Below are 27,796 nucleotides of genomic sequence, written 5' to 3'. Positions count from 1 at the left end.
TCCACGAATAAGGCTAAATCCTGAGCATTGTAGTTCCTTCCGCGGTCAATATCAGGATCAGAAATTCTATTCCCTGATCTATCAGTTGCGAACAATCCGAGTTGATTCAATCGTCGGTTCATAATGGATATGCACAGCGCGACCCGCGCGCTGTGCCGCGCCCCTGTTCACCACTTGATAAAAATTCACCAAGAAAGAACAATTTAACATTTTTTTGATAACAACCACATAGTCATCTGTCGGCATGAGCTCAAGAGAAGATCTGAACACTCGTACTAATTCGTTGTGCCGACGCAGCATGTCCTGTAAATCTGCAACAATCTCACGGATTGTTCCACTGTTGAAACGACGCCTCTGATCGATTTGCTCGTTTGTGTCGTCCATGAAATAAATCTGAAGGAATTGGTGATCAGCCCCCGGTAGCGGCAAAGAGACCCAGCGCGATGATATACCTGACCTTGCACTTGGAAGGTGGGCATATAATTGTCTCGGATGATTTCCGTCGCTCCGGATGATGTCATTTGGAAACATGAGTTATACTTTCGAATGTTTTTCAAAAAATGTCTTGACTGATTCGTGCTCCCAGATATTAATGTCGCTAAGGGCTCAGGCGGCGGACACAATTCAGGCAACTTGACTTTTCCTCCCGCACAGCACATGCCTGGGGTCTCTTTAGCAAATTTGAGTGCTCGGCAGAAATAACATACCTGATCCATTCTTCCTATATTCACACCACGATGCTTGCTGTAATCTATACCAGGGTCATACTCAAAAGCCGCAAGGTTCAAATCATTATGTATGCTACGCCTGACCTGAACATGCCGGGCTCTATCAGCCAACAATCTTTCCACCCGTTCGTCCTCCGTTTCCTCGGAATGGATTTGGAGAGTATGAGATTGGACCCCATCCAAGCGCGCAGGTCTTCGCTCATTCGTTTCATTAACTCGTGTCCTCGAATGCCGCAAACGGTCTACTTCCAGTTTCGCATTTCGACGATCCTCATCCTCTGTCAAACGCGCTCGCGAGTGCCATATTTTGTCAAGCTGCAGCCAGGCCGACAACACCGTCGAAAGCCCCTCGACGCTTCGGAGAGAACACGAAAGAAACTGTTAGAGTCTCAGCTTAGACATCGGATATCCCGACTGAGCTGGACTCATCACAAACCTTAAGAGCACCTACGGCACCGACAGCTAATGTCTTCCCAAAGGAGCGAGATCAGAGATTATTCCGGAGTCCGATTCCGATCGAATTCATGGAATGTCATCAAAAAATAACGATGTTAAACGAAAGAGCGCGAAACGAAAAATAACGAAGCTCCCCCAAGAGGCAATTTGAAACACGAAATGACTGAATGACGGAAAAAGGGTCCGTTCTTCTCGGATCTGATAGGCTTAAAACCTTCCCAGGTACTACGTGCCTCGTCACGACAAATTCCAAGACTAAGCTACCTTTAGTTTCCAAGAATAGGCGACCATGACAGAAAAGTGGACATTCAATTTTATATATATAGATTACGACAGCTCACCGTAGCTCTGTAGATTCTCTGAAATAAGGTCGGCCTTCCCGGGCTATCCGGAGGGAATCGGGGGTACTCACTCCGGGCCTTTCAGTAGTGTCGCCGGGAGATTTTCTCGGGAGTGAATCATCAGGTTATGAGATCCATCCCGATCATCTTCGAGGCGCGACGATTGAGGAAACTCATGCGTAGGCCCAGGGGGGCCGAGCAAATATTTGGCGAATATTCTCGAATTCCAACAGGGACGCAAGGCTATGCTCATGGGGCAGAAGTCCGTGCCTAGCGCGTTCCCGATGCGTCTGAGGGGTGTATCATCAATCATCACAGGGAAGTTTCCTGAATTCTAGGTCCTTTCCCCATTGACCGCCACGCTCCGATTTTTCGAAGCGTGTATTCGCTATAGGCTGCGTGAGCGTACGGTGATAGTTCCCGAACTCAGAGTTTCTAGCCTCAAGAGACAGCCAGTCGCAGAGTTCGTTATTTCTATGTCCCGCGAATCTGTGATGAAACCTTAGGCAGATTGAGATCTTTGAGACCCTCAGCGACATGGTCCCCATGAACCGGGACGGATTTCCTTTCTGCTCGGCCTCCGGACCAGTTTATCTGAAGAAACTCCTACGGCTCAGGAGCAAGCTGACAAGTCTCATTCCCCGTCTGATGCTCGGGCTGCTTCATTCGGAGCTCGACTGACACCTGTAACACGACAAAATGAACAGATTCAGAACTAATTTAGAGCTCTCGACTCCTCATATCCGCAGAAGAATCTCGGAAACAACACCCAGTGACAGATTCGTGAAGATCTCCAATCGGCGCCTCATTCACTGGACGGAGCTCGATTGGGACCTTCAATCCATACCCACTCAACTGTGAAGATGACTGCTCGAATAGCCTCACTAGACAGCATTCGGGACGCACTCACCGATGTTCTACTGGACTGACTCTAGTCCTCGCTCAGATTGAGACCTCTCCCATACTTCCTCGCGCAACGCTCTGCAGATCCATTGATCGGAATCGTTTTCATCTCGTAGAGGCTGGGGAGAAATGTGCAACTCTCGGCGCTCCCGGGACTTCGCTATCTCGACTGGTTCAAGTTCTAAAGGCTCCCGGAACCGATCGCTATTCCTCGCTGCATTCCGTAACAGAAGGAGCTCCGCATTGATTCAGAGACCATCCCGAGTCGAGGAGGTGATTGCGGGACCGTGGTGCAAAGCCTACTCCAGGATTAAGGATCGGCGATCGACACACCATAGTAAGTGTCTGGATAAATTATGCCTCAACTTAATCCAACACGAAGCGCACAATTCATTTTTCGATGTCTACACTATCGGATAGGAGCTCCTGTCAGAACATTCACAGAACGAATGCCTCTCAGACCGGACTTTCGCACAGATTGCTCATTTGTACTCGAAGCGGGACCGTCATCAAGATAAATTTGCCGACCGGTATCCGGTACCACAGACGCATATTCATATCGTCTTGGATTACCACGCAGCTTGGTATGCGGATGGACTTTGTGTGTATCCGATGGGGGATCGCTGATAGTAATAAATGGTCGGCTCTGCGGATCGAAATATTCCACTCGAAAGGGTATCTTAAAGCATGAGGACGCCCAAGATTCCCTCGGCCCAGCGAGGGCGTTCCCCTATCCGGAGCGCGATGACGCTCTCATATCGTACACGTCGCTTGATGTAATGTCCGAGGAGTCCAGGGAGCTCTCCCGGAAAGGGACAGGAGACCTATATCTTCGCGAGCGGATTCCATCCCCGGGGAACCGCATGAGAGGTTGCTCCACGAGCCCCGGGATACCAAAGTTTCTCAAAGTGTGCCGAGAACGAATGAGACTGTCCGGGGAAACTTAGAGCCGGTCAGCATCCGGAATGTCAAGGATGTGCGAGTCGGGCTTCTGATTCGTCGGCTCTAGTGGTGGATGTGTCCCCTCCTTGGGAAATCTTACTGATTCGAGAGTCACTGGCTGTGAAAAAAAGGTATTATTCCTTCCGCCTCCCGAGTCCAAACGCAAGAACTTAAAATCCGCAGGTCCTTGTCTTATGAATCGAGGAAGGTAACCATGGGACAAGGGGAAGGGGAGCGTTCATCAGTCGGTCTCAAATATTGATCAAGCTCACTCAGACTTTGAGTTTCGCGCGCCATCCTCCGCTTGAGAAAGCTGAACACCGGCGGCGCGATCCCACACAGAGACATACGCCAAACATTGACTACACGTGAGAGCAGCGGTAGGCTGCCTCCTGCCGGGTTTCATCAACAAAAATGCGCTTTCGAACGGGCGCGAAATTCAGTGCTCAAGTCTGGGACTCGGGTCGGATTGTTATATATGAGAATGCTTCGGCTGCTGTTAAAAGCGAGTACGTTCCGGAAAGTCATCTTCAGTGCACGGCAACTTGTGTCCGATGGGAGGTAGGTCGGGAACGCTGCTGATCTATCTAGGAAACGACGGCCGTCTAAGAAAGTCAGGGTCTTTTTTTACGGGGACCTTGATCCGCCTCCTCGTCGACTAGCACTCCGGATACCTTCCGCGAGTCCGTCGCACCTTCATGAACACGGGACAGTCTCTCCGTCAGTTGAAAAAAGATGTTCCGCATGTGTGTGTCAGGTGTTCTCTGACATGAGCCGATCCTGAAGGTCCTAATAATCCATAACTTCGCTATAACAGGGCGACAACTTGCTCGTCATCGGAGGACAAGACGGTACTGTGATCATATTCGATGCTCTAGAGGCTAAGGTCAAAACATTTCTGAAAAAGGTGAGCATGATGAGAATAGGTCCGGCAAGCGAATTGAGGCGAATTATCAGAGAGACATGGCTAACTTTAGAAATTCAAAGACGCATGCCGGTGCCGTCGAGGATGTCGTCGTCCTGGAGGAACGAGTTCTCTCCTGTGGTCAGGACGGAGCCATTCATGAGTATCATCTCACCGAGCAGAGTAAGTTAAGATTCTGAAATTAGAGGTAGCTCGGAAATCCGCGGAGCGATAAGGGCGAACGTTTGCGCGACAAGCTCAGCGGATCCATTTGTGAATTTCAGCTCGTCTACGGTGGGAAGAGAGTGAGCAAGCACATCCTCTGTATTCATTGTGCTTGTTTCGGGGGAATACGAGAGTTTTGGCTGCTTCCATCTCCCAGTTGAGGATTTTCCATGCACAGAGCCGCCAGCTGCTCAAATCGGTCGTCACACAACACGTGTCCCCTGTAAAGTGAGTTGGAAGAAACGGCATAAGCATCCCGTGACCCCTCCTCTGGAAAGAGTACCGGAAGAAGTCGAATAATGTTCCTAAGCCCAACGAGACTGATGAACTCGAATGTCTGTCTATCTCCAGGTTCCTGCTGGCCGCGGATGACGGCAAACTGCTGAGCGGTGCGGATCGCCATGTGGTGGTTTGGAGCAAGAAACTCTGCTGCGAAGATACTCTGGTTGGTGTGCTTCCATTCCAAGACAGACAGATTTGGGCGTCGTATCCTCATGAGCTATGATTCATCATACACTGTGAAGGCTGGGATACTCCAGGGAAGGACACTAACAATTAAGGCCTTGATCACAGGTTCTGAGTTCATCGAGTATAGCTTCAGTGCATAGTCTGGGCTCACGGATCGCGGCAGTATCCCAAACTGGCGAATGCATTCTGCACGATCGTGACACCTCGAAAAAGACAACGATACAATTCGCGAGCCCCGAGGCCGGTAAGGACGTAGGAATTATCATGATTTCCGATCGTTTGGAAGTGACGTCATGCCGATTCGACTCAGTGTGCTAAATCGTTTTTTCCGCGCGTGTGTCAGAGGTACTGGAAATCCATGAAGCCCGTCTCATTGAGAAGGGCGTCATCGTCGTATATGGGCCACCTAGCCGGCCCCGCATTGAAACGCTTCCGATACCCTCTCGAAATCAAATCTTCATTCGAACGATAAAGAAAGCCGCATTCGCCACGCCTCAAAATGGGGTTCCTGTCACGCAGGTGAGCAACGGTCAAATTTTCCCGAGCCCCTTCCGACCTTGGAGTCGTTCGGGGGCGGCTGCGAGTCGCAAATGGCCCCTGAAGCTTTCATAGGGAGTAAGCACATGCTCACCGGAGCGGGCTCAAGATTAGTACGGAACTTGATCCCCAAGTCTTACGTGTCTTCCAGTACAAATCGACAAACGCCAAAGTTATCGGACCGCTCAACGAACGCGTGGACAAAACAGCGCGGAAAGCTCCACGTTTCGAGGAGAAAGATGAAGTCTCGCTGGAGGAGAGGTGGGTCCAAGCAAGGGCTCACGGCTCTTCGGGAGCTCTCTTCGGAATCCTGAGATAATGATGCGAATTCAGTCCTCTTCCTCCATGATTTCAGGCTACTGGAGTGCCATTCAGATTCGGGAAAGGGCGAAGAGCTCGAAGACCAACCCGTTGTGAACCCCCGGACGGATAACATGGTGCATCTCTTGTTGCAAGGGTTGCAATCAGGGGATAAATCCATGTTGAACGCTGTGATCTTCAGGAACGATCCGGAGGTCATCGACAACACTGTCCGAAGATTACCATTGGATGCGATACAGATCTTTGTTAAAGAAATTCAGGACAGGTGAGGAGTCTATCACTTGAGTTCCCGAGGCTAACCGTCAAGTGATGAGATCTTCAACTAGTAAGAGGTTGATCGAATGGTCCATGGAGGGCACTGCTCGACCGATTCGAAGCACTTTTGAGATTCCCGTAATACGACACACGTACTCAATTGTCCCTTCCTTGCAGACTACACTGTCGGCCTCGATTTGTTGCTCCGATCCTGAGATGGACGAAATCGCTCTTGGTTCACCACACGTCATACTTGGAATCGTGTCCGAACATGTTGCAACCTCTAGAATATATCCTCAAGAGCCGACTCATCAATGCGGACCGAGTATCGGAGGTGAAATCTCGGCTCGACACCCTCTTAGCTTCAAACAGGTCAGTGGTACCGGTACGACACTCGGTTGATTTCCGATGAGCTCTCCTCGAATGAAGCAGAAAATCTGAAAGCGTCATTGTCATTCCCCAGATCTCCCGAGCAATCGTTGCCGAAGGCGGACGTGTGCATAATTGAGGAAGACTCGGACTCTCACTCGGTAGAAGGGGACGACGCAGCGCAATCAGGTGGAGAATCTTCCGACCACGATGGTGAGGACGAGGATGAGGGCAATTTCGATGAGCTCGATGAGAGCAACGAGGACGACGACGATCACGAAGTTCAGTCAATGAAAATCGGTTAGTTGTCGCAGCAATCGTTGACAGAGAGTCTTTGTCTGCTAATCTGTGAATGCCACCGATTAATAAAGACGGGGCGTCGACTGGATTGGGGAGAATTCCTTGCGCGGGAGAGGAACGTGGAGAAATAGCAGGTATCCGTTCGGTTCTGTTTCCAACTAGATCACTGGTTTTATTCCCATACACAATTCAAACTACATCCTTCGCCTGATGGTCGACGGGTCAGCCGAAGCTGCTCATGGAGGAGCTATATCTCGTCGGCGTTCAACGTCGATTTCCGAACTACGACTCCGACTCCTGGTCATGACTCCTGGTCCAACAGAAATCCTCTAATCCACAAGGAGCTCAACGAGGGACTTCAATCTTTGTCCTCGATGAGTCGGTGCCGATTGATCTGGATGGGAACCACCCCCGGTCGGCTCTTATTCGCTGTGGGTGGGGTCAGCATCGGGGCTTTCAGCACAAGGTGTCCATGAGACGTGTAGTGCGCTGAGAGTTTGCTCACATCAGCTGATGCGGGCAAGGTGAACATCGACTGCACCTAGAGCGCGGAGGATCAAAAATTAATCATGTTCAGCAAAACCGACCACGTGGTTTGTTCTCGGTAACTAATTGGTACGGTATCTCTATGGTGTTTGAATCGTACCATTTGCGTGGAGCTGCTGCTGCCATCGCTTGACTTATCCTCCTGTTGGCCTCGGAGGGAAACGTGGTGGCCATCAACATCGATGGTGATGTTCTCGGGTCTGATATTCAGGAACTGCCGCAGATCGCATTCGACCATGTTCGTCCGTACATTTTCGATGCACTGAGTTCCAAAACCTTCTTGACCGGCGGAGTTCGCGAGGTCGAACAAACGGCGCAAGCTGTCGACCCAGTAGAGCTCGGGTCTTTCGGTGACCGGTTCCGGTGTAGTTGGCGCGCCGCAGGACTCGCAGACCGAGGACGGGAAGATTCCAGTGAAGAAACGTCCCAGCATTCCTTCCTGCGCCTTTGTTACTGGAATGCATGAAGAAACATGTGAACGCCTCGACGCAGAATACAAATGAATTCGTTCATCCTCCCTCGCGTCGTGACGCGAAAAATAATCGCTCCCTCACGCAATGATGACTTGACGCCTGCATGTGAGCGGGGTCAATCATTGATCGCGTACAGTTGGCTATTCAGAGTTTTCATAAGAATCGATCAGAAAATCAATGAATCGCATCCGTCGAATCCATATCCAGGCAGAGGGATTCGACTTCGAGATCTTCGACCTCGCAAAGAGAGCACGCTTCTTCTCGCTCAAGTCTGAATGAATAAAGCCGAACCAAGTTTCCAAGTCCGCTGACGAAAATCGACCGAATATCGAGCGAGAGCCTGAACGACAGCGGGAGTCGTGATACTGGAGACATCTTATCTCGTCTGCCCGCCTGATTCGCTTGCTCGGCGTAGTCACTCCGAACTGAGTAACTCAGAAGAGGACCGGTCGTGAAACGAACTACCTTAGAGTGCTCCTACTCTAGAGCTGGAGGAAGTCACACCAAACCAAGTTTCGCTGCCGAATCGCAAGAACAAGGAGCCCAATGTCAATTGACGAACCTTCTCCGAGTTTCCGTTGGACCTCTACTCAATGTCTTCTACTCCTAGTGTAGAACTCTGGCGCACGAGAGACTGGAAATCGCCCCAACTTTCGCGCAATTTCTCGAACAATCCCGTTCTATGCGCTGACTGACACGATTCCGCTAAATCGGCGGACGAATTTCCCATGGTGCGCGATTTCTCGGGAGACGGAAACAAAATCTCCGACCGGAAAACTACCTCGGATGATGGTGGACTCCAGCTCTAGCCTGGAAGCACACTAACCCGCCGACTATGGATCAACACGTGTTGTGGGTGGCTCGTTTTCTCTTCGGACGACGCACCCTGTCGGGTGACAACCCGCCAAGGGACTGGTTTCCATTCTGTCAACGTATCCACAGCAGACATCGTCGCCGGCGGCTCGTCTATATTGCTGCAGCACAAACTCGTGCATTGAAAAGCGACTAGTGACTTTATCTCAGAGCGATCTCTCCACGAGATTCTTTTTTGTTCTGGTGACACGTTTGATTGGACAGGCTTCGATTCCGGTCCAGTACAATTCTCGAGCAGGATAAAGAGCTTCCATCGTTCTGGTCTTGTCTGTCTTTCGTCGACGGACAGTCATCGAGCTCGCTTACGGACTGAACACCGTTCCGGGAAGTGTTGAAGTTCTCCTGAGCATCGCAGAAGGATCTCATCCAGTATGTCGGTGATCGGATTCGATTTCGGTAACGAGAACTGCTTCATCGCGGTCGCTCGCGCCGGGGGGATCGAGACGATCGCTAACGAGTATTCGCAGAGAGTTACCCCGTAAGTACATTTCGAGATCCCCGCTGGGAGCTGGGGCTCAGTATCCGATTCCTCGCGAATGGATCACGCATCATGCATCGGGAGTCGGCCGTTCGAAGCTTGTCGCCCTCGCATTTCCTCCTGACGACTGCCGGAAGCCAATCTAGACCTGGGCTACCAATGTGCAGTTAAGTGCCCGGAAAGCTCGACGTTTGAACGTCAGCCCCAGAAGACAAAACTTTTTCGATTCCACCAGGAGGGACCTCATCACGATGAACTCGCAGTAGGTCCCTCGATATCCATAGCGGGGGAGGAGCTTTGGCGAGCATCTTTCGACCGAGGCCCGGTGCACTTCCGAGATGATGTCACCGCTCCATTTCAAATATCCGATTCCATGCGGGTCTGACATGATCTGTTCCGTTGTGATCCGGCGATCTCATTCCTCGTAGCTTTCGGTTTCGATGCGGTATATTTGTTCTTCTTAGTGCTTTTCTGAGGCGGCAACGATGCAAAGGCAATTTCTAGGCGCTGCCGATGCGTGGGCGGGTTTCAGCGTGCGAGTCGAGCCATTGACCCAAGGGGTTCTTTTTTCGACCGCGCGATAGTATATTTTGTCAGGCTACCGGGATTCTGTGATAGCCATTGAGACCCCGAGGAGGACTATGGCTAACGACCGACGATGTCGGATACCGACAGCCTGAGGTAGCTAACTATAAACGCCCATTTTATTGTCAGGTCCTACGTCGGCTTCGGAGATAAGCAAAGAGATCTAGGTGTTTCCGCCAAAAATAAGCAGAACACCAACATCAAATCGACAATTTATGGATTCAAACGCTACATCGGGAGGAAAGTCAGCGATCCTGTAATGGAAAATGAGAAGTCTGTCTTGCCTTATGAAATTGTGGAATCGCGCGATGGCGAGGTAAGTTCCGATCGATCTCTGGACAATTCTAGGTCACATCAATCACTTCGGAATCGGCTAAGTTTTCTTCTCTAATAACGATCACGACCGTGCCGTTTCTAGGTCGGTGTATGCGTCAAGTACCGAAAGCAAGACAAGAAATTCTGCAGTCGCCAGATAACGGCTATGCTGCTCACGAAATTAAAGCAAATCGCTGAAGCTGATCTTCATATCAAGGTACCGTACCAATGTCATGTCGTGAGAGTCAGAGATAATCTCTTCTCATTCTAGAAAGTTCGAGAATAATTCCTCGCAGAGCGTGCCTCGTAACGAAGACATATCCGACGTATAATTTGCAGGTGGTCGATTGCGTGATCTCTGTTCCATTCTTCTTCAACGACGCAGAAAGGAGAGCTCTGCTCGATTCGGCTAAAATCGCGGGTCTCAACTGTTTGAAGCTGATGAACGAAACTACGGCCGTTGCGCTCAGCTACGGATTCTACAAGCACGACCTCTCCGAGGAGAAACCACGGATCGTTGCATTCGTCGACCTAGGCCACAGCGCCCTCCAAGTTTCCGTGGTGGCTTTCACCAAGGAACGGTTGAAGATGCTCGCTTGCGAAAGCGACGTGGTCGGCGGACGGGATTTCGACCGGGTCCTCGTTGAATACTTCTGCGACGATTTCCAAGCGCGCTACAAGCTCGATGTCCGATCTAACAAGCGAGCAATGATTCGATTGTATTCTGAATGCGAGAAGCTCAAGAAGCAGATGTCTTCAATTGCTCTCGAACTTCCGATTAACATCGAATGCTTCATGGAGGACAAGGACGTCTCTGGGAAAATGAAGAGGGATCAATTCGAGTCGTTGGCGAGCGGGATCCTCCAGCGCATCGAGGACACGATCCAGCGAGCCATTGCTAAATGCAGATTGGAAGACGATCGAATCCTCACTTTGGAAGACGTGGAATCCGTCGAGATCGTGGGAGGAAGTTCCCGGGTCCCAGCGGTGAAGGCCATCATCAGGAAGATTTTCGGCAAAGAGCCTTCGACCACTCTTAACGCTGACGAGGCTGTTTCCCGGGGATGTGCGCTCCAGTGCGCGATGTTGTCGCCCAACTTCAAAGTGAAGAACTTCTCCATTACGGATCTTCAGCCGTATCCGATTGCGGTGAGGGTCCTGCCCAAGCTCGACCCGAGTGAAGGATCCGAGTACGACATCTTCCCGCAGTATCATCAAGTTCCGTATTCCAGGATTATCTCTGTTTTTCGACGAGAACCTTTCATAGTCGAGGCATTCTACCGTCAAGAAGTTCCTTTCGAAGATAAGCAGATCGCGAAGTTCCACGTCAAGGTCGAGCCCCGGAATCCAGAAGCCTCTCCGGAAGACAAGGTCAAGGTTAAAATCAGGGTCAACCTGAACGGAGTCTTCACGGTAGTTTCTGCGACCCTTTTCGAGAAAGGCGATGAGTCCCCAGAGCCCATGGAGGAGGTCAAGGACGCCCCGATGAACGAGGGAGACTCGGCAGCCGTCAATGGCGCTTCGGATGCTGCTCCAGCTCCAGCCGAGCCCGAAAAGAAAAAAGCTCCGAGCGCGAAGCAGACCGAGTGCAAAATCGAGAGCGTGACCATCGACGCCGATCTCGAGGGCCAAGGCTACGTGATGAAATACCTCGAAGAGGAGAAAGACATGATCGTTGCTGATCGTACCGAGCAGGAACGTCTCGATGCCAAGAACGCCGTTGAGGAATACGTTTACGAAATGAGGGACAAACTCGCCGATGCCCTTCAGGACTACGCGTCCGATTCGGATAAATCCGAGCTTTCTCAACATCTGACCAGCACCGAGGATTGGCTCTATGGGGACGGGGAGGATCTCGCAACTAGCGAGTACGTCAAGCGTCTCGAGAGTCTCCACGCTCTCGGTCAACCAATCGTTGAAAGATATCGCGAGTTTCAGGAGCGACCCCGAGCGCTCGAGGAGATGGGAGCCGCTCTTCAGAAAGCGCGCAAGGCTCTCGACAGCTTCGCCGCCGGAGAGGAGCAGTACGCTCATATAGCGAAGGAGGATATGGACCGCTTGGCACAGCAGCTCGACACGAAACAAGCCTTCTTCGATGAGACCATCGGCAAACTGAATGCTCTCCCGAAGCACTTACCGCCTCCGGTAATGATTCACCAGATCCGAGAAGCTACGGAAACGTTTGAGAGAGTCGCGAATCAAATCCTCTCGAAACCGAAACCGCAGCCGCCGCCACCAAGTCCTCCGAAGGAAGAAGCCAAAGAAGAACCCATGGAAGAGGCGCCTAAGGAAGACGTTCCAGAGGAACCGATGGAAACAGCTTAAATATTGTTTGCATCACCACCTCATGAAGTTTCGACATTTTCACCGAGCGACTTCACAGTGCGCTAACTAGAACTCTCCGTTCCTGCCAAGCGACTTTCAAAAGTACCCAATCACGACATTCTGAGTTTCGTCGATCCGGGTGTCGACGAGTTCCCCTCTCCCCTCTGGGGGAATTCGTTATCCGAATGAGAACGCTACTCTACATAAGACTCCCGGAAGACCGATTAAATACTGTTGTTTCAACTCGATTTTGTACGAACTGATTGAAGCATTCCAGATTCGCGAGGTCAATTGATGATTTTACCCGATTCGTATGATTAGCTGGATTTCTCCCACACCGCGTATCAGTCAGACAGCAGTCATGAATACCTGCCCATCGTAGAGATGAATCGCGAACTCGTGTTGCGCGGCTCGAACAGGTCGATATCATCTGGCTGCGAAAGGCTTGCGAGGTAGACAGAGGGTCCAGAGATTCAGTCATGTAATCAAAGGTGGAATGGGATACAAATCAGTTCATCCAAAATACATTGTAGGTGTAAAGTAATCAGCGGTGACCGAAGAGAACAAACATGGCTTGTACATGAATGATTCGATCTAGGTAGGGAGACTCGTTGACGGTCGACCGACTCCGAATACGAGTTGAGAAGGCCTCGGTTGTGGCGATCAAACGTAACTTGGTCGTCGTCTCCCGTGAATAGCGGAGGAATAGGTTTCCCGTTGGGGGAATGGGGAAGGGAGGAGACATTTCGTCGTATGTCGTGCCGTCAGCTGAAACAACTCGAGTAACTATTTTTGTTTCTTATCATGCGTACACGGACTGGTCCGGAGTCCGGTAACAGTTCATGCATTGCCTTCGTTTCGATTCCGATGAGGCTGCGGGAAACACCGGGGATTCTCCCCCGTCGACAAGGTATTCGAGAATTGGATCATTCCCGGAGCAGGAGGTTGGATGTCCCGCGAAAACTTCATCATGTCAATGGTTGAATCGATTCGAAGTGCCAACAATAAGTCGGTCATCACTGGCACTGACGGGAGAAAAAAAGCACGATTGATTTGTTGTCTTCTTTATGAGCACCGAGAGGAGTGACATTCTCTGACTGCTGAAGGTGATATTAATTTAAATAAATTTATCAAAACGTCAGAGGTGTTTTCTCGATGAGCTTCTCCCACGAATTTCGGGAATGATTCCGTGATCGACGATCGACGGAATGGGAGGGGGACGACGTTCCGTTCACATTTCCTCGAGAGATGAAGGGAAACCAATCCTGGTCGAAACATTCTTCCCCGCATGAATTTCCTTCGCGTCCCCGAACAGAGAACGACTCGGCGGGCCAACATCATGGAGCTAGGCCGATGTGCCTTGGAATCTAGCATTGGATCCTCCCATTGTGGACCGGCGGGAAATATTGAGATGCAGCGCCTCACGGAAGTTTTCGATAGTCATGACTCTGTTGATCGGGTTCCTTCTCGCCTTTCGGCTTCTCCATTCCTTTCATGCGCTCAATTCGATCAGGGGCGATGCGAAATTACCTAGTCTTTGCTTAGCAGGTGACCAAGGTATCTTCCTGAGTTCTCGTTGGAGAAACGACGATTACGGTTGCATATAACTGACGTGTTCAAACCAGTTCTGTCAATTTTGAAAAAACTTTTTGTTCCTCTGGGAAATATCCAACCTTCCCTACCTCAGTGTGTCGACCATGGCTCCAGCTCTCAGACGAGAAAGGAGTATCTTGTGGGACTCTGCGCCCTCTGAGCGGTCCACAATGAGCGGTGTCAGATGTGTTGAGCGAGCTCTAAGCTTGTCCTGGATAACCGCTCAGGCTGCTCGGAATGGACTCATGCGGGGCGGTCTTGTTCCAATCCCTCATCTGCGCAAGCCAAAGACTCCAACATCACGAACCTCTTCAGACGGGTCTTATCAGCAGCTGAAGACTCGCCTTACATCAATATAAGGGGAGCTCACGGACTGCAATCGGGACCGTCGAGCCGGATAGCCCGTATTCCATGGTTTTCCGAAAATACTCCACGACTTCGGGGGGAGGAAGTTTTACCCCGCGCTCTGCCTGTCCGGAATACTTCGTATGCTCTTTACCGTCTCTACTCAATCACTTTCGGATTTGATCGAGGGATGGATTCGAAGAAAAGTCAGGTACGCGAAGCTTTGTACAACTCTCATCCTGTTGAAAAAATGCGGGTCCTGAACCTTGTCCTGCGCCGTTTCAAGAGAGACTCATCCGCCGCTGAAAGTTCTGCTGATTAAGTCTTGGGCGTCGCCCTTCTTGACAAGAAATGGACCTCAGCCGATTTCCCTGTTCCAGGACCCAAAAAAACGAGCATGTCCGCAGAAGCCTCGATTATGGGGTTCCCAGTTCCCAGAAGCCATTTTGGCGAAAATGCTTCAACCTATGCATACTTCGCCTCCGTCTCCCGAGATGTCAACTGAAGACTCTACTGACCTTTCCTACACTGCTTCCATTGCCCCACCATCTAGCATATGGGTGTTGGTATTGTTGCTGATGTTTGCGTTGTTGGTGGTATCGTTGTTGTAGTTGTTCTTTGTGGCGTTGGTCTTGCTGTTGTTGCTGGTGTTGTTCTCGCTGGTATTCTTGTTGTTGGTAGTGTTGTTGTTGATGATGGTGTTGATGCTGTTGCTGGTGTGGGTTTTGTTGCTGGTGTTGGTATCGTTGCTGGTATTGGTATTGTCACTGCTGGTGTTGCTCTTGCGGGTATTCTCGTTGTTGGTAGTGATGTTGTTGTTGGTATTGTTGTTGCTAGTGTTGATGTTTTTGCCGGTATCGTTGCTGGTGTTGGTATTGTGGTGGGTGGCGTTGTTTCGCGAGCCGCAAGCACAGCTCTACTTGCGCCGACGCGAGCTGCTCTCGCGGGAAGACTTTTGTACTATCCAAAGCTATCCTAGGAGGAAGGACACAGTGACAGTGAACACTGACCGATACTGTCAGTTGCTAGAGAATTTCATCCAAGCAGAGCTCAGAGGACGTGGACGACTCGCAAGTCGGTTTCCTTGCAGCAATACGGCAACCTGGGCGAAGCGGAAACGAGTCTTTGTGGGGGATCTGGGTCCGCATCCGCAATTTCTGACGCAAAATAAGTTCCAGGGGGCGGTACTGGCCAGATCAGAACACTCCGCCTTCCTTGCAACGAAATCTAATCCTTTTATGCGCGTCGAACATTGGCGGGCAGATGGGTACAGTAAGCTGCAGATCTGCTTTAGATATTCCCCGCAGATTCACGACCGATTCCCGAATCTCCAACCTTTTTCGGACGCTTCCGCTCGGCATTCGCACGCAGCCCCGAAACAGACCGAAAGACTCCTAAATATTGGTTTCGCTCGGTTCTGTGCTTGGAGACGATTCGCTCTTCGGAGGAAGACTGTGATATCTATCGGCGAATGAGCTCATCATAGCGACACTCCACCCGAAATCGTGAAGATAAGCGACGAAAGAATTTCGGAATTCTGTCTCTCTCAATAATTGGTCTGCCGTCTCCTTTGATAGGGCGCAACATCACGCGTTCGTGATGCACGATGAAGCCTCGGTCAAAGATTGTTTCGATGTGTTCGACGGAGAACTCCGCCATTGCGCTCGCTAGACACTAGGATCGCAACCGCTGTAATAATCGAATTACACTCCCCTTACCGATTCCCGATTCCCAGCGGCCGATTCCGCGGAACATTAAAAGGACCCGCGAAGTCACTTTTTCGGAAGGTTTTGCGGCGATAATTGGTTGCAGATCGCCTATCTTCTGTGAGGGAGCTTTGCACCGTTGACAGACCGCGCAGTCCTTAACGTACCGCCGCACTCGACGATGCAGCTCTCTACCATAATCGAAGCGCCCCCGAACCCGACATTCAGTCCCACGGATTTCCGGATGCCCTGCCGTAGCAGCCTCATGGCATAGCTTGATGATCTCTTCACTTAGTCACCCGGGAATAAACAGTCAGCCGCGTCGGTATAGCAAAGCATTCGCGTGGTGTTCGATAGATTCCCCGAACTTGTTCTGAAATCCGCTGGAAACGCTGATTGTTGTTTAGTTACTGTCGGAGATGCTCGAGCTGAATTGGCGCAATGGTCAGATGGGACAGCGCATCCGCGTTCCGATCATCCTTTCCTCTTCGGTATACCACTCCGAAATCGTAATCCTGGATGCCCAAGGCCAATCTGATGAGCTTAGGAGACAGCTTGGCTTTGCTCCTGAGGTATGTACATACTCCAGAGACATATGGTTTATGGTTTATTCGGATCTGATTTGTGTATATAGCTTGATCAACCTCTCACTTCAGGCGCGAGTTTCTCAGCGGATCCTTTTCTTCTTTCGCGTTCCCATGCTTCTAGGAGACGCTTCGTTTCGTTCACCAATGCTGGATTCAGCTCTCTGCTTAGGCCGAGGCGAGCGGCAAGGTCCTCATTGGTGTCATACTGTCTGTGACCACTTTGGAACGACGTCCATACGCATCAGCATGGAATTTCTGAATGGCGACACTCGCGAAATTATCGATGAATCGACGCTAATTTGATGCCAGTCCCAAGGAACTTCTCAGGTCTTTGAAGTTGGAGGGGGCACGTAGATAAGTTTTAGCTGCAATCTTTTCCGAGTCGGGTGCGATTCCATGCGACGTGACCCTGTGCCCAAGACAAGTCTCTTCGGTCCCGGCGGACATTCATTCTTTTGCTCTTAGCTTGAGCCCTTCTTTTGAATCGACGCGAGAACTTGTCCAATATCAGCAAGACAATTGTCGAAGTTTTTCAAACGGATAATTATACTATCCAGGTAAACCAATGCCATCTTGTACTTCAGGCACCGCTAACCCTGTACCTTAGGCGTTGAAAGGTTCCCGGATCTTCATGAACATGCCACTCCGCGTAGGAGGAAGAGGGTAACAACTCCTTCGGGAGAGCCGGAAGGCGAGGTCGATGAGCTCGAGACGGTTTATGAACTGTACCGTATAGATGACCCAGGAACTGTTTCCTTTTATCAATCTCTAGGCTATGGGCCGATCGAAAGCTGGGTGTATGGGTACGATGCCGAATAATGACAGCTCAACATTCCCGACAGGAGGTAGCTCGCTATAGTTTCTGGAAACACGCGGCGAGTCCCACTCTTCCCGGAGCGGCGGCTTGCATCGAACAATATTTTTATGGAGACAAACGGCGTCGTCGTTCACCGAGCGTAGAGAAACTTTTCGGGAGGGCTGCCGTGTCTTTCGGAATTTCCATGCGATCGGCCCTGTAGTTGGTAGGCTTGACAGGATTCCCGTCGTGGAAAATGTAATATCTATATGCGGTACTTTTCCGTAACAGCAGCTCCGCAGCATTAGAGAGGCGAAAATCATTTCAAGGTCCGCTTCATCCTCACACAGGATGTGTGTCGCGCTGACTCATCCATGCCATCTTTGAACTGGCGAGCGTCATCGTCGGCGGAAACTCCGATCGACGTTCCCATCGCTTCAGAATCGACGAGCGAAGGACAGAAAATACCTTGAGGATACATCGGATACATCGGGGGGCTGCCGCGCATACCGGGGGACTCAAAGGCACGATTTCGGCCTTCCGATCGGTTGCAGACATGAATTCCATAATATGGTGAATGAGAACCCATACTTCCCTCAGATACATCGGTCATCATTCTTTATTGTGCGATTTCCTTCGTCTCAGGGGCGGTGCATCGCAGGAATTCCCCCCTCTACGGAGGGTCGAGGGACCCTGCAGACAGTGCCAACGATCGCTACGCTTCAGTGTGTTCTTGATTTCTCAATGTGGATAGATTTCACACCTCTTCGAGGATGGCACCAACTCCCACCCCCCCCTCTCCCCTTCCTCCGAAGATTTCCGATCCCTCAAGAAGTGGACGACTCCTTCAAAAACACCGACATAGTTCCGTGGCACGTTTGTCTTCCTTATGTACATTTAAGCTTGTAAGTATAACTCCTGACAAGCACCGCCCGCTCGACGAAAGCCCTCTACAACATCTAAATTTGCTTTCTCAAATATTCGTACGATGATATTACGCTTTTCGCCCAAACATTAGTTCAACAACACACAGTGCCGCTCCGGGTTGTGCATTGTCCCGCGATGAATTTACGGCTGATATGGTGAGGGACACATGGTGATATGTATTATGTGACATATTTTTCGCAGGAGAGACATCATTCGCCTTCGGGCTTAGGGAGGGGTCTAGGAACTGGGGTTCTGGGATGGTGGTGGTTCAGAGTGAAGGTTTCAGAGCAGGGCTTCATGGCGCTTCCCTGCGCTAAGAAGGCTCCACGCTTTCACGGTGTCATACTCCGACTGAAACTTCATATCCTCGAGGATGTGATTCGACTCTAAGGAGCCGCGAGGGTAGATTCTTCCGCTGATGGGAGTCCTTGCGGGTGGCGGGAGAGCGTAGAGAACTATCGGTTTCGAGGGAGGTAGGCGAAAGGAAAGGTATGATCAGTGCAAGGGAATTGACGGAGGGGTGACCGCTTCCTCATTGAGTAATGCTAGACGTAAATACATGTGCTTATAATATTATTAATATCCAACTTTTCGAAGCTTGCTAATATTGCACTATACACGGGATTGATTGATAAAATCGTTCATAACCCGATCATGGTTTGGTTTCTACAATGTTTAGCTTCCGAGGAAGAGTTGAAACGGCTCATGCACTCGATTTGTTGATGTCCTGGTCTATGTTGATGAAATACGATGATGCCAGTACAAGCTCTCCCTCGCGAAGCTCTCCGTCGTCGGCGGTCGAAGCTTCGTCATCTGTTATTCTGTTGATCCTACATAGATGGCACCTCGCATGCGATTGTTGGACTTCATCGAAAACTATGCGTCTTAACTCTATCTTTAATCTGGAATCCCTTTCGACGGGGAGCTTTCATTCCAAATTCGCTCACTGCTGGGAGGGTTCCCCGAGGACGCCCGGGACCTGGGATCGGATGAGTTCCTCGTACGCGGGAGGTCGAGGCATTTCATCATTATTATTAATATCATAACTATCATCGTCATCGTTGCCTCCATCAGCATTCAATTGACTGCTATGCTCATACTCTGATTGGATGCTGCTGACGGCGCAGTCGATTCTCGATTGAGATCTGCGGGGCCTGAATACGAGTGTCGGTTCCGTGATTTACCGAACGGCGGCTCTGTGTTGCTGCCGGTGCTATCTCCCCCTTCAATGAGCTTGAAAGCATCGAGACCGGGAAGACTCTTGGTCCGGAGCAACGGAGCCTGTGGGACGGAAGAGTCTCCGACTCGCTTGGCGACTTGCAATGAAGATGTGGTCGATGAGGATGATGCTTGATGCACAGCTTCGTCTTGCTCTTGCTCTTCCAACTTGTGAGACATATCACAGCGGACGCGGAAAAACGCCGCGCTCGAACAGAGCACCTCCTTGAATCCTTTGGATGACGCCGACGTGCTCATGGCGCACGACGAGCGCATGGACGATGTCAAACTGCTGCGTGAGGATGTCATCGACGACATGAAGCCCGAGTCGTGACTCGATTCGAACTCGGTCGTGTTCGAGCTTTTCCACGAGTCGCTGAATCCCGCGGCATCGAATCGGGACTTGGTGCTCGACGTCATGCTGCTGCTGCTGCTTCCCAGAGCCACGCGGAGAACGGGCGGCTCTTCGTCGAAATCGTGGAGAAGGTGCTGCTCCGATGGACTCAGAGGGCTTTCTAGAGGGATCGACGTGGTTCTCGAGGATCTTTCCGTAGAACAGCTCTCCCTGGATCCGGTCGTGAGGCCCTCCTCGAACGTCATCGAGCGGTAGGCGCTGTCGTGACGCGAAACTTTCGAGTGTACTTTGTGGCCACCGGGCGCCGCGGTGCGCAATACGACCGCGTCCTCAGCGTCCGACATCGATTCGTCGTCCAGATGGTCGACCTGTTCAGAGATTTGAGACCCGTAGCCGCTTGTTCCGCAGGTCGATACGGAGTCGGAGCGCAACAGGTGGCGTCTCAGCGAAGCTCCGCTCAGCGTTTTGCAGAGCTTCAAGGGATTCTCTTTCCGTTTCGCCAACGATGACGATGAAGAACTCGACGCAAAATCGCCGATGTCCGAGGTCCGATCCGTGGCAGAACCCTCTGCTTCGGGCGGTGGCAAGTTCTCGTCTTCGTGCGAGCCCAACCAGTCCAGATTGCAGCTCAGGGACCGAGCGACGTCGAAAGGACGCGTGGGTTCGGGCACTGACAAGTTCTCCTGGCTACCGCCGAAGTTCAGTCTGGCGATGCCCGTGGTCGGTGAGATCGCTGCAAACGAAAGCCGAGCGTTAGTCTCGATCGATTAAGCACGTCAGAGCGGTCGCAGTATTATAGAAGACGGCGTCAAGCGTAGTACATATTCGGGACTCGGGCGTGAGGGAAGATCGAGGACTCTTACCTCCGCTTGCCGGACTGTTGCCGTCCGGAGGCGAGGCTTTAACGGTTTCCATCGGGCGTTTGAGACTGAGCGTGAGCTGCCTCGGCAAGATCGGTAATCTCGAAAGCCGTTGTTTCTTTTGACTGACAAGTGGCGCCTCTCGTTCTCTGCCGCTTTCGTTCGAACTGCAGTAGGGTAACGAGGGCAGCGCAGGTGCTGAGGAGCAGATGTCGGGTGCGGCTTCTAGAACTTTCTCACACCGCAACTGCCTTTCGTACTCAAGGAGCTGGCCGAGGAAGTTGAAGTTCGGAGATATGGTCGGTCGTTTGGACTTCACATACCTGCAAAGGAGGAATTCTTTGAGGACGAATACTTCGCTGAGGGAATCCTTGACGGTCCCCGGTCGCAAGTTCGTAGCCGGAGTGATGATACGAAGGCAACGGTCGACGTTATCCATTCGAGGACCGACGAGATCAGTTTCTCACCTATAGGCGTCGTCAGAGGACATTCTGAGATGCTTCATGACGTAAGCTATCGCAATCGTCGGAGAGCGCGAGATTCCGGCCAAGCAATGAACCAGAACGCATCCGCTCGATTCACGAACGCGGTCCAGGAAATGGAATGCTTTACCGAAATGTGGCATGAGCTTTTCGCTGTAGTTGTCATTGACCGCGATACGCATAAACTGAGTTTCAGAAATGAAGTCCGCCTTCGGGCATGTCGCCGAGACGTTCAGAACGTAGGTGATGTTGTGATCCCAGAGTACTTGGCGGTTATGTGCATCGGTCTGGGAGCCCAGGTATAGGAACGGCAGGATCCGGGTCGGACCCACGTTCGTTATGGGCATACAAGGTTGAGACAGCGCGGAAGCGAGAGGCGCGCACGGTCTCTGCTTGTCCTCGCACTGATGCGGATAGGAGCTCTGGAATTCACTGAAACCGCCTGCAAGGAACCAGGAAAATACGGCTCATCAAATCGTTCGACGAAAACCGGGCCTAGGGGCAATGACGGAGGAGAAATTCTACCCCAGGAGCTCATCGACACGGCTCTTCTTTCCCGTCGCGCGAACGTCGCCAAACTCAGTTTACTGGACAAGCATCGGTGAATGAGTCATTCTACCGCCGGCCGCCGTGCGTCGGTCGCCTCTGGCCGTAGCTGCGGCGGCCCGTGGAGAGTCAGGGTAATCTACCAGAAGAGTTCTATCCAAGCGCGGCGGACTTGTCCGGAGAGAAGCTCGACGAGAAGGACGGACACACGAGAGATACATCGACGACAGAAACGGAGCGACCAACGAGAGCGCGAGGGACCAGTTACTCCGATATTCTAGAGAGAGCGAGCACGTCTGGGCTTACCGTTGAGGAAGGAGACGCGCTCGAAAACGAACGATAGCCTATCGAGCAGGACAGCGGTGAATGAATCGGTGGCGACCTGTTGGAGACTCTTGGTGTTGCCGTCGTACACTACGGCCCAACAGTAGGAATCCGGATCACAATTACTGACTAGAAGATCTCGCACAGACACGCGATCCTGCTCGAGACGCCGCTTCATGATTTTCGAGTTGGCCACGTTCACGGATCGCGTGATGTGACTCGTGTTGTAATCGATGAAGATCCTGCAACGACGGAAGGACGAGAACATGTCAGATCGGAAGGCCTTTTCAATTTCCCACCGCAGATATCATTCTTTTTCCCCGGACTTATGATACAATATGATCAGATGTCGATTTCCGTAAGAGTCTCGAGTGACGAAAAATTCCGCAGAGCTGCGCCGGAAGGGCATTCCCATGGCGGATGAGACCTGAATCACACGAAACCTCCCTCCGTCGGTACCGACGGATTCGAGACCATCCATTGCGCGAAACGAATAATTATGCTCTACTTGAAAATATCTAGCTTCCGGGGGTCCAGCTCTCGGACCGAAAAAAAAACTCTCCTGTCGGAAGCATCAGAAATTCCGAGGTAGGCGAGAACGGAAAGAAGGAAATTTCAGCCGATCTCTACGGATTATGTCATTCTCGCAGGTGGGATTCGAGTCCATGACGAACAAAATTCGATTTTTGCCCTTGCCCCTATACGTCGATGGATTCCATTATTCCATGGCATCCGCGGCTGTAGCTGGAGTGGCTTCAGCGGTGACGCCATCTTAGATTTGTCGAATACGGCGTGCGGTGAGGTCACTTATCGTCATGCGAAGCTTTTCCAAAGCCGAGTGGCAGCCGTAACGGAGCGAATCGATGAACGCCGATTCCCGATCTTTGGTCGCTTCCACCGGGAGTCGTTATAACGCCCCGATCGCTCTATTATTTTCTTTTTGGTTTTGGGAGCCAGATCCGAATAATTCGAAAACTCACCTAGAATCTATGAGAAGCACGTCATCTCGTTTGCTGAGAAGTGCAAACAGCTCGTGAACATCCATGGCCGAAACCACACCGGGTCGTCCGATGGCAACTTCGTCCATGTTGATGCGGGGCTGTCTTTTGAGATGGGGCCGGCTCAGACTCAGCGTGAACAAGGAGGAGTTGGACACTGCGGTCCGGCGAGATTGTCGCAGTCTTCGCACGCGACAGACGCACTCCGCTGTATGAGGAGGCTGTTCCGCATCTTCCGTCCAGTCCACCTGCAAGCAAAGCATTGAGCTTCTATCATTTACGTCTGATCCGAGAATAGTAGATTCATTGAGGGTCCCTTTCGGCTTTTCGGTGGCCCCTTGAAACGCTGTATATTCTGTGACGGATGCCTTGTCTCTCCATAGGTATTTGGAATTCAATCCCCTCGACCGTATGGGTTGCCCCGTCGCGAGCGATTCCCGTTTCTTTTTTTATTCATCAGTATTAAAATTATCTCTCCTCCAGCTCCCGCTTTTCGTTTGAGATTTCATTGAGTATTCTTGACCTCAGCGAAGCCGGCTGAGGAAAGGATTTCGTAAGAACGAGGAAAATATTCAAGCCGAACCGAGGTCGCCGATTTATTTCCAGCGGCAGCGGCGAAAAGTGCCTCCCTTACTGACTGACTGACTGACCGACTGACGAACTGACTGAATGGATGCCTGCCTGCCTTCCTTTCTGTCCGCCAGGAGATGACTCAGCCACAGATGTTTTGCGAAATTGCTTAGCGCAAGACAAAAAGATCCTCCGCATGATTATTCTGCTGATGCGCGGTACCGATAATGAAATGCGCGGTGGATCGATGATGATGCTAGGCTAGGTATCCGAAAAAAATTATATGCATAGAAATATGCTCTCGAAAATCGTGAGGCTCGACGAAAATCGTCAGCACAATTCGCGGAGAGGGAGCGGACGGATTGTTTGACGATTCCAAAATGGACGGCTATTCCGGAGAGGAGACTGGATAGCTCTTCGGATCGATCGATCGACCAACCGACCGTTCGTCAGCGAAGACTTCTAGGGTTGAGAAATGGTTGCTCAGGAAAGCTTTTCCAGAGCGCGACCGACTTCCACAGCCCGTCGCTCATCCCCTGATTCGCCGCTCGGTGGGATTTGCGCCGTTGGTCGAGCCGCTCGCGACTCGGCTCTCATGGACGTATCTAGTTCTGAGACGAGAACTCCTCCGAGAATTCAAAAGATACTTCTGCTCGTACGTTTCTGACGTCGAACGTCGCGTTAACGCCTGCGTTGTACAGCTCCGCTGGTTGGAATGACTCACACTCGCTTGTTCGCTCGCTCGCTCGCGAAGTGCACTGACTAATACAGCGGCAGCTCCGATCGCTCCATACCGGAGACTAGCCAAGGAGCCGTCACGCAGAATTCACATCCCCTGGGGACGAGCCGCGCGTTTCGATCTGACAGAAGCTCATTGGCCTCACCTCAAGCGCATGCAAAAATGTCCACGAAAATACGAATGCATCCACGAAAAAAAATTCCAGCACTCCTCAGCCATTGTCGCCGGTGTCACGATCGAATCGATGCCGAATGCCGATAAACATGAACTCGAGAGGTGGTTCCTTTCCATTGACGACCCGAGTCGACAGACGCCTTACGTTAAAGAATGATAAAAAAATCGTGAAATTGAATTCGAGCTCGGCTGGGTTCCCGCAGTCCCGCACCGTCTGCCCGAACCTTGTCAAGTTCACTGATTCCTCGAATTACATGTCAGGAATCAGGTCGGGCGATGTCACCCGCTCCCTGATTCGCCCCCGCGACTGATTGGGAGCTCCAGAAACTTGTTTTACCTCCATCTGCTCGGTATCGATTCGGGAAGAGAGTTTCGAAAGCCGAATTTCAGGACCGCGAATATCTTTGAACTCTGGACACAGGGGTCGCGGTACTGCGATCCCTGAACAACACTCGAGTCACTTCACAGAATACTCCCGGATAAACTCCATCAGAGCACAATTTCTGACGATTCCGTCGGATGAACGCAAAATTCAAGAATAATTAGTCAACTGAATGCACTCTTTAGCAGCATTGGCGAGCGCCACAACACATTGTCTCCGTTGTAGCAAGTAGACGCTGGAAGGATCACAAGTCGCCCAGAACGAGCGTGAATCATTCCTGACGTCAGCCGTCATCGTCTCTCCGTCGCTCCACTGCCGGGCAGGCGCTTCGAGAGACAGAGCCGATACAGAGTACGTATCACCGATCGAGTGAGCGAGCTGCGGCCGAATGAAAGGGAGAGAGAGCCGAAATTCTATAGCTGAAGCAGCAGGAAACGCATGACAATAATTAAACGAAGACTTTTATCGAGACCAAGGAGGTGCGTGGTAGCAACAACGTCACAGGGACTCGATCAAACTCAGATCGGTCTTTTTGTCTCAGCGCGATTTCGGTCCGCCAGGCTGACTCATTGATCGAGCTCGGGATTCCATCGATGGATAACTCCAACTTAATCCATAGTACCTACAGACCCGAGCTCATTCGGCATCATGTCTCTTCCACAATGAGCTCTCGTCTAGATCATGCTCAACATCATGTTGAAGAGACACGACGGTCATCGAGCAGCTCATGAATCATCTTCAGAGTGGAACCATCATTCTTGTCCAATAGCAAGTGACCACATGATTCGTTCAGTGTTCCCTTCCACTTGGGAAGTCAAGCGAAAGTGAACGATTGATCAGGAGACGTTGCGGGCTTTACGTATCATTGCGTTATATCTACGGTTGAGGGCATCGAACGACGGTGGTTAGCGGCGTATATCTAGCCGAGTGAGCGCGTAACGTAAATGCGTCGAACAGTCAGTCCGAGTCGGTCTGAATCCCGTCGTAGTATTTACAAGTCTAGAGAGTCTTCATACCTGACCACTGCGGAAACGTTTCATCGGTACAGGACAATCTGTGCATGAGTCGCAAGTCATCATGTCATTCAGCGAGACTGATGTCACGCATCAAGGAGATCGTAGACCGTCGGAGGGAGGGATGGGGACGGCAACCACGAAGTAGCCGTCACCGAAGCAAGATTCGGAGATGAACGCTTCTTGACAGGCGATTTGATCGATTTCCAGATCGGTCGAGCGACCCTCACGGCGAATTCTTCCAGAGTGATGTTGATGATGAAGACGACGGTGCGATATAAGAACCAGTTTCGCTCTCCGACCGCTGAACGGCTCGTGGCAGTGACAATTTGAGACTAGGAGATGATGAGCTTCGAGCCGTCGTCGTCGCCCGGTTCAAGGATCACGAATCGAGTCACAATTGGGAGCACACTCGGATTGGCGATGATTAGTTCACGTTAGTCACGTCCAAGTCTCTGGGAACGGGCGAGAGATTCACTGGCAGTGTTTTGTGCGCTGTACTTTGACTCGGTACTCGAGAAGAACACCGTTCTCTCTCTGTCAGTACACTGCCTCTTATCTATGAATCTAAGGAGCACCAGCTCGACCGGCGGGCTAGATAGGTCTGATCCAAATGTTGCTGGTGGTGGCGGACACAGTCGGTCGGCATGTTCAGTGCGCGGGCCGCTGGTGACTCATGTGGTGGCGAGGAGGAAGCTGGTCCCTCTCGCGCGCTACCGCGACGACGACAACAACGCCAACATCGTCGACAGCAGCAGCAAGGAAGGCTCCCTTCAATATCGCTGACTAAGAGTGAATCACTCGGAGATCATCCTTGCGGGCGAGCAGGCTGGCTGACCCAGCCAGCCTGCTAGCGAGCGGGCGCGAACGATTGAACCTATGTTGTACATTACCTGGCGACCGACTGGTTGCTTGGCCGGTCACATTTCTTCTCGACTCTGCAGCCGACGGGAGGGTACCGCGGAAAAGTTCAGAGACCTGCGGCATCATCCCCACGGGAAGGAGAGATCTCTTCATGATGAGGGCCTTGGCCCTGAGCTGAGTTAGACTTCCTTTCTGGGCCGCTTCAGGCACCGCGATGACCTCTTCTTGGGGAATCTCCCGGAACGCCGGCGGCCGGATGCCAGCAGCGTTCCCGAGAGTCGGTTTGGCGAGATCACCGTTCAGATCGCATTCTTCCGCGGAGCTCCGGAGTTGCTCTCTGATGAGCGCGATTGGAGTCTTCGACGATGATCCGCCGCAAGCCGTCCCCGCCTCCCTTTCGCGAAGAGGCGCTTCTTGATTTGGAACTTTGAACCAACAGTGAAGTAACCGAGGATTCAGGAGTAGCCGGATGAGTCTCAGGGCTTCGCGGCAATCGCGTTTTATCCCACCCGGAAGATTTTCTTCCACAGAAAAGCGACAGGAATACCCGGTCGATGATAGCGCCTATGACACAGAGCTTTTGAATTCTGAAGAGCAACGTGCGTCCGAGCCGACTTCCATCGAGGGTCAACGTTTCTTCACAGTTCGTCAGCCGCTGCGGCAAGGTTATTGGTTCGCTCTCCTGCGCGACGAATTTCGGCAAGCACAGAGATCGTGTTCGCTCCTGATAAATCGGGTGATGACGACGTCTCGAGGATAGTCTCGAGGACCTGACCTTGGTACTCGGTCGGCTTTGAGCGGAATCAGCCGCGATGCTGGAGACCCTTTCGCGAAGAGCGGGCGGATTTCCTACCTGTGTTCCCGACTCTATCGGTGCTCTCGTTTTGGGGGTTTTGGCGGCATTGTTGCGGATTCCCTTATAGCGAACAAGACGACGGCGTGCACGGAATCGATAATGGTCGTTCGCGACCTC

The 27,796-nt window shown here is 51.5% G+C and overlaps 4 protein-coding genes across 4 annotated transcripts; 2 read left to right on the top strand and 2 right to left on the bottom strand.

Moving 5' to 3' along the window:
• Positions 1–3,759: 3,759 nt before the first annotated feature.
• LOC100898338 (WD repeat-containing protein 43) lies at positions 3,760–6,828 on the top strand. The gene is made up of 11 exons (XM_003738320.2): positions 3,760–3,931; positions 4,188–4,277; positions 4,358–4,457; positions 4,559–4,727; positions 4,851–4,944; positions 5,073–5,211; positions 5,311–5,486; positions 5,656–5,765; positions 5,860–6,090; positions 6,258–6,452; positions 6,544–6,828. The coding sequence occupies exons 1-11, from the start codon at positions 3,785–3,787 to the stop codon at positions 6,752–6,754; spliced, it is 1,662 nt and encodes a 553-aa protein (XP_003738368.2). The 5' UTR covers positions 3,760–3,784; the 3' UTR covers positions 6,755–6,828.
• Positions 6,829–6,904: 76 nt separating this feature from the next.
• LOC100908199 (uncharacterized) lies at positions 6,905–8,461 on the bottom strand. The gene is made up of 3 exons (XM_003738303.2): positions 8,331–8,461; positions 7,396–7,748; positions 6,905–7,290 (listed from the first exon to the last, which is right to left on the bottom strand). The coding sequence occupies exons 2-3, from the start codon at positions 7,726–7,728 to the stop codon at positions 7,108–7,110; spliced, it is 516 nt and encodes a 171-aa protein (XP_003738351.1). The 5' UTR covers positions 7,729–7,748; positions 8,331–8,461; the 3' UTR covers positions 6,905–7,107.
• Positions 8,462–8,707: 246 nt separating this feature from the next.
• On the top strand, positions 8,708–12,693 carry Hsp110 (heat shock protein 70Cb). The gene is made up of 4 exons (XM_003738302.2): positions 8,708–9,119; positions 9,834–10,020; positions 10,123–10,236; positions 10,359–12,693. The coding sequence occupies exons 1-4, from the start codon at positions 9,013–9,015 to the stop codon at positions 12,342–12,344; spliced, it is 2,394 nt and encodes a 797-aa protein (XP_003738350.1). The 5' UTR covers positions 8,708–9,012; the 3' UTR covers positions 12,345–12,693.
• A 6,596-nt stretch (positions 12,694–19,289) lies between these two features.
• Positions 19,290–26,025, bottom strand: LOC100898193 (dual specificity protein phosphatase 16). Its single transcript, XM_029113007.1, has 6 exons — positions 25,963–26,025; positions 23,064–23,329; positions 22,066–22,325; positions 21,199–21,655; positions 20,735–21,054; positions 19,290–20,604 (listed from the first exon to the last, which is right to left on the bottom strand). Exons 1-6 carry the CDS (start codon positions 26,023–26,025, stop codon positions 19,376–19,378), a joined length of 2,595 nt encoding a protein of 864 aa, XP_028968840.1. The 3' UTR covers positions 19,290–19,375.
• Between the last annotated feature and the right edge of the window lie 1,771 nt (positions 26,026–27,796).

Source organism: Galendromus occidentalis, unplaced genomic scaffold (genome assembly GCF_000255335.2).
Source record: "Galendromus occidentalis unplaced genomic scaffold, Mocc_1.1 scf7180000075883, whole genome shotgun sequence".
Lineage (NCBI taxonomy): Eukaryota > Metazoa > Arthropoda > Arachnida > Mesostigmata > Phytoseiidae > Galendromus > Galendromus occidentalis.
This window is presented reverse-complemented; position numbering and strand designations above follow the sequence as displayed.

Excerpts from the sequence above, each read along its gene's own strand:
- LOC100898193 (XM_029113007.1), bottom strand. The coding sequence starts at position 26,025 with ATGATGACTTGCGACTCATGCACAGATTGTCCTGTACCGATGAAACGT. Across the intron at positions 23,330-25,962 it reads AACGTTTCCGCAGTGGTCAG|GTGGACTGGACGGAAGATGC; the intron begins GTATGAAGACTC and ends CTTTGCTTGCAG. Across the intron at positions 21,656-22,065 it reads GCGCGTCTCCTTCCTCAACG|GCGGTTTCAGTGAATTCCAG; the intron begins GTAAGCCCAGAC and ends GGTTCCTTGCAG.
- Hsp110 (XM_003738302.2), top strand. The coding sequence starts at position 9,013 with ATGTCGGTGATCGGATTCGATTTCGGTAACGAGAACTGCTTCATCGCG. Across the intron at positions 9,120-9,833 it reads TATTCGCAGAGAGTTACCCC|GTCCTACGTCGGCTTCGGAG; the intron begins GTAAGTACATTT and ends TTTTATTGTCAG. Across the intron at positions 10,021-10,122 it reads TGGAATCGCGCGATGGCGAG|GTCGGTGTATGCGTCAAGTA; the intron begins GTAAGTTCCGAT and ends TGCCGTTTCTAG.
- LOC100898338 (XM_003738320.2), top strand. The coding sequence starts at position 3,785 with ATGCGCTTTCGAACGGGCGCGAAATTCAGTGCTCAAGTCTGGGACTCG. Across the intron at positions 4,458-4,558 it reads GTATCATCTCACCGAGCAGA|CTCGTCTACGGTGGGAAGAG; the intron begins GTAAGTTAAGAT and ends TGTGAATTTCAG. Across the intron at positions 5,487-5,655 it reads ATGGGGTTCCTGTCACGCAG|TACAAATCGACAAACGCCAA; the intron begins GTGAGCAACGGT and ends CGTGTCTTCCAG.
- LOC100908199 (XM_003738303.2), bottom strand. The coding sequence starts at position 7,728 with ATGCTGGGACGTTTCTTCACTGGAATCTTCCCGTCCTCGGTCTGCGAG. Across the intron at positions 7,291-7,395 it reads GCAGCAGCTCCACGCAAATG|GTGCAGTCGATGTTCACCTT; the intron begins GTACGATTCAAA and ends TCCGCGCTCTAG.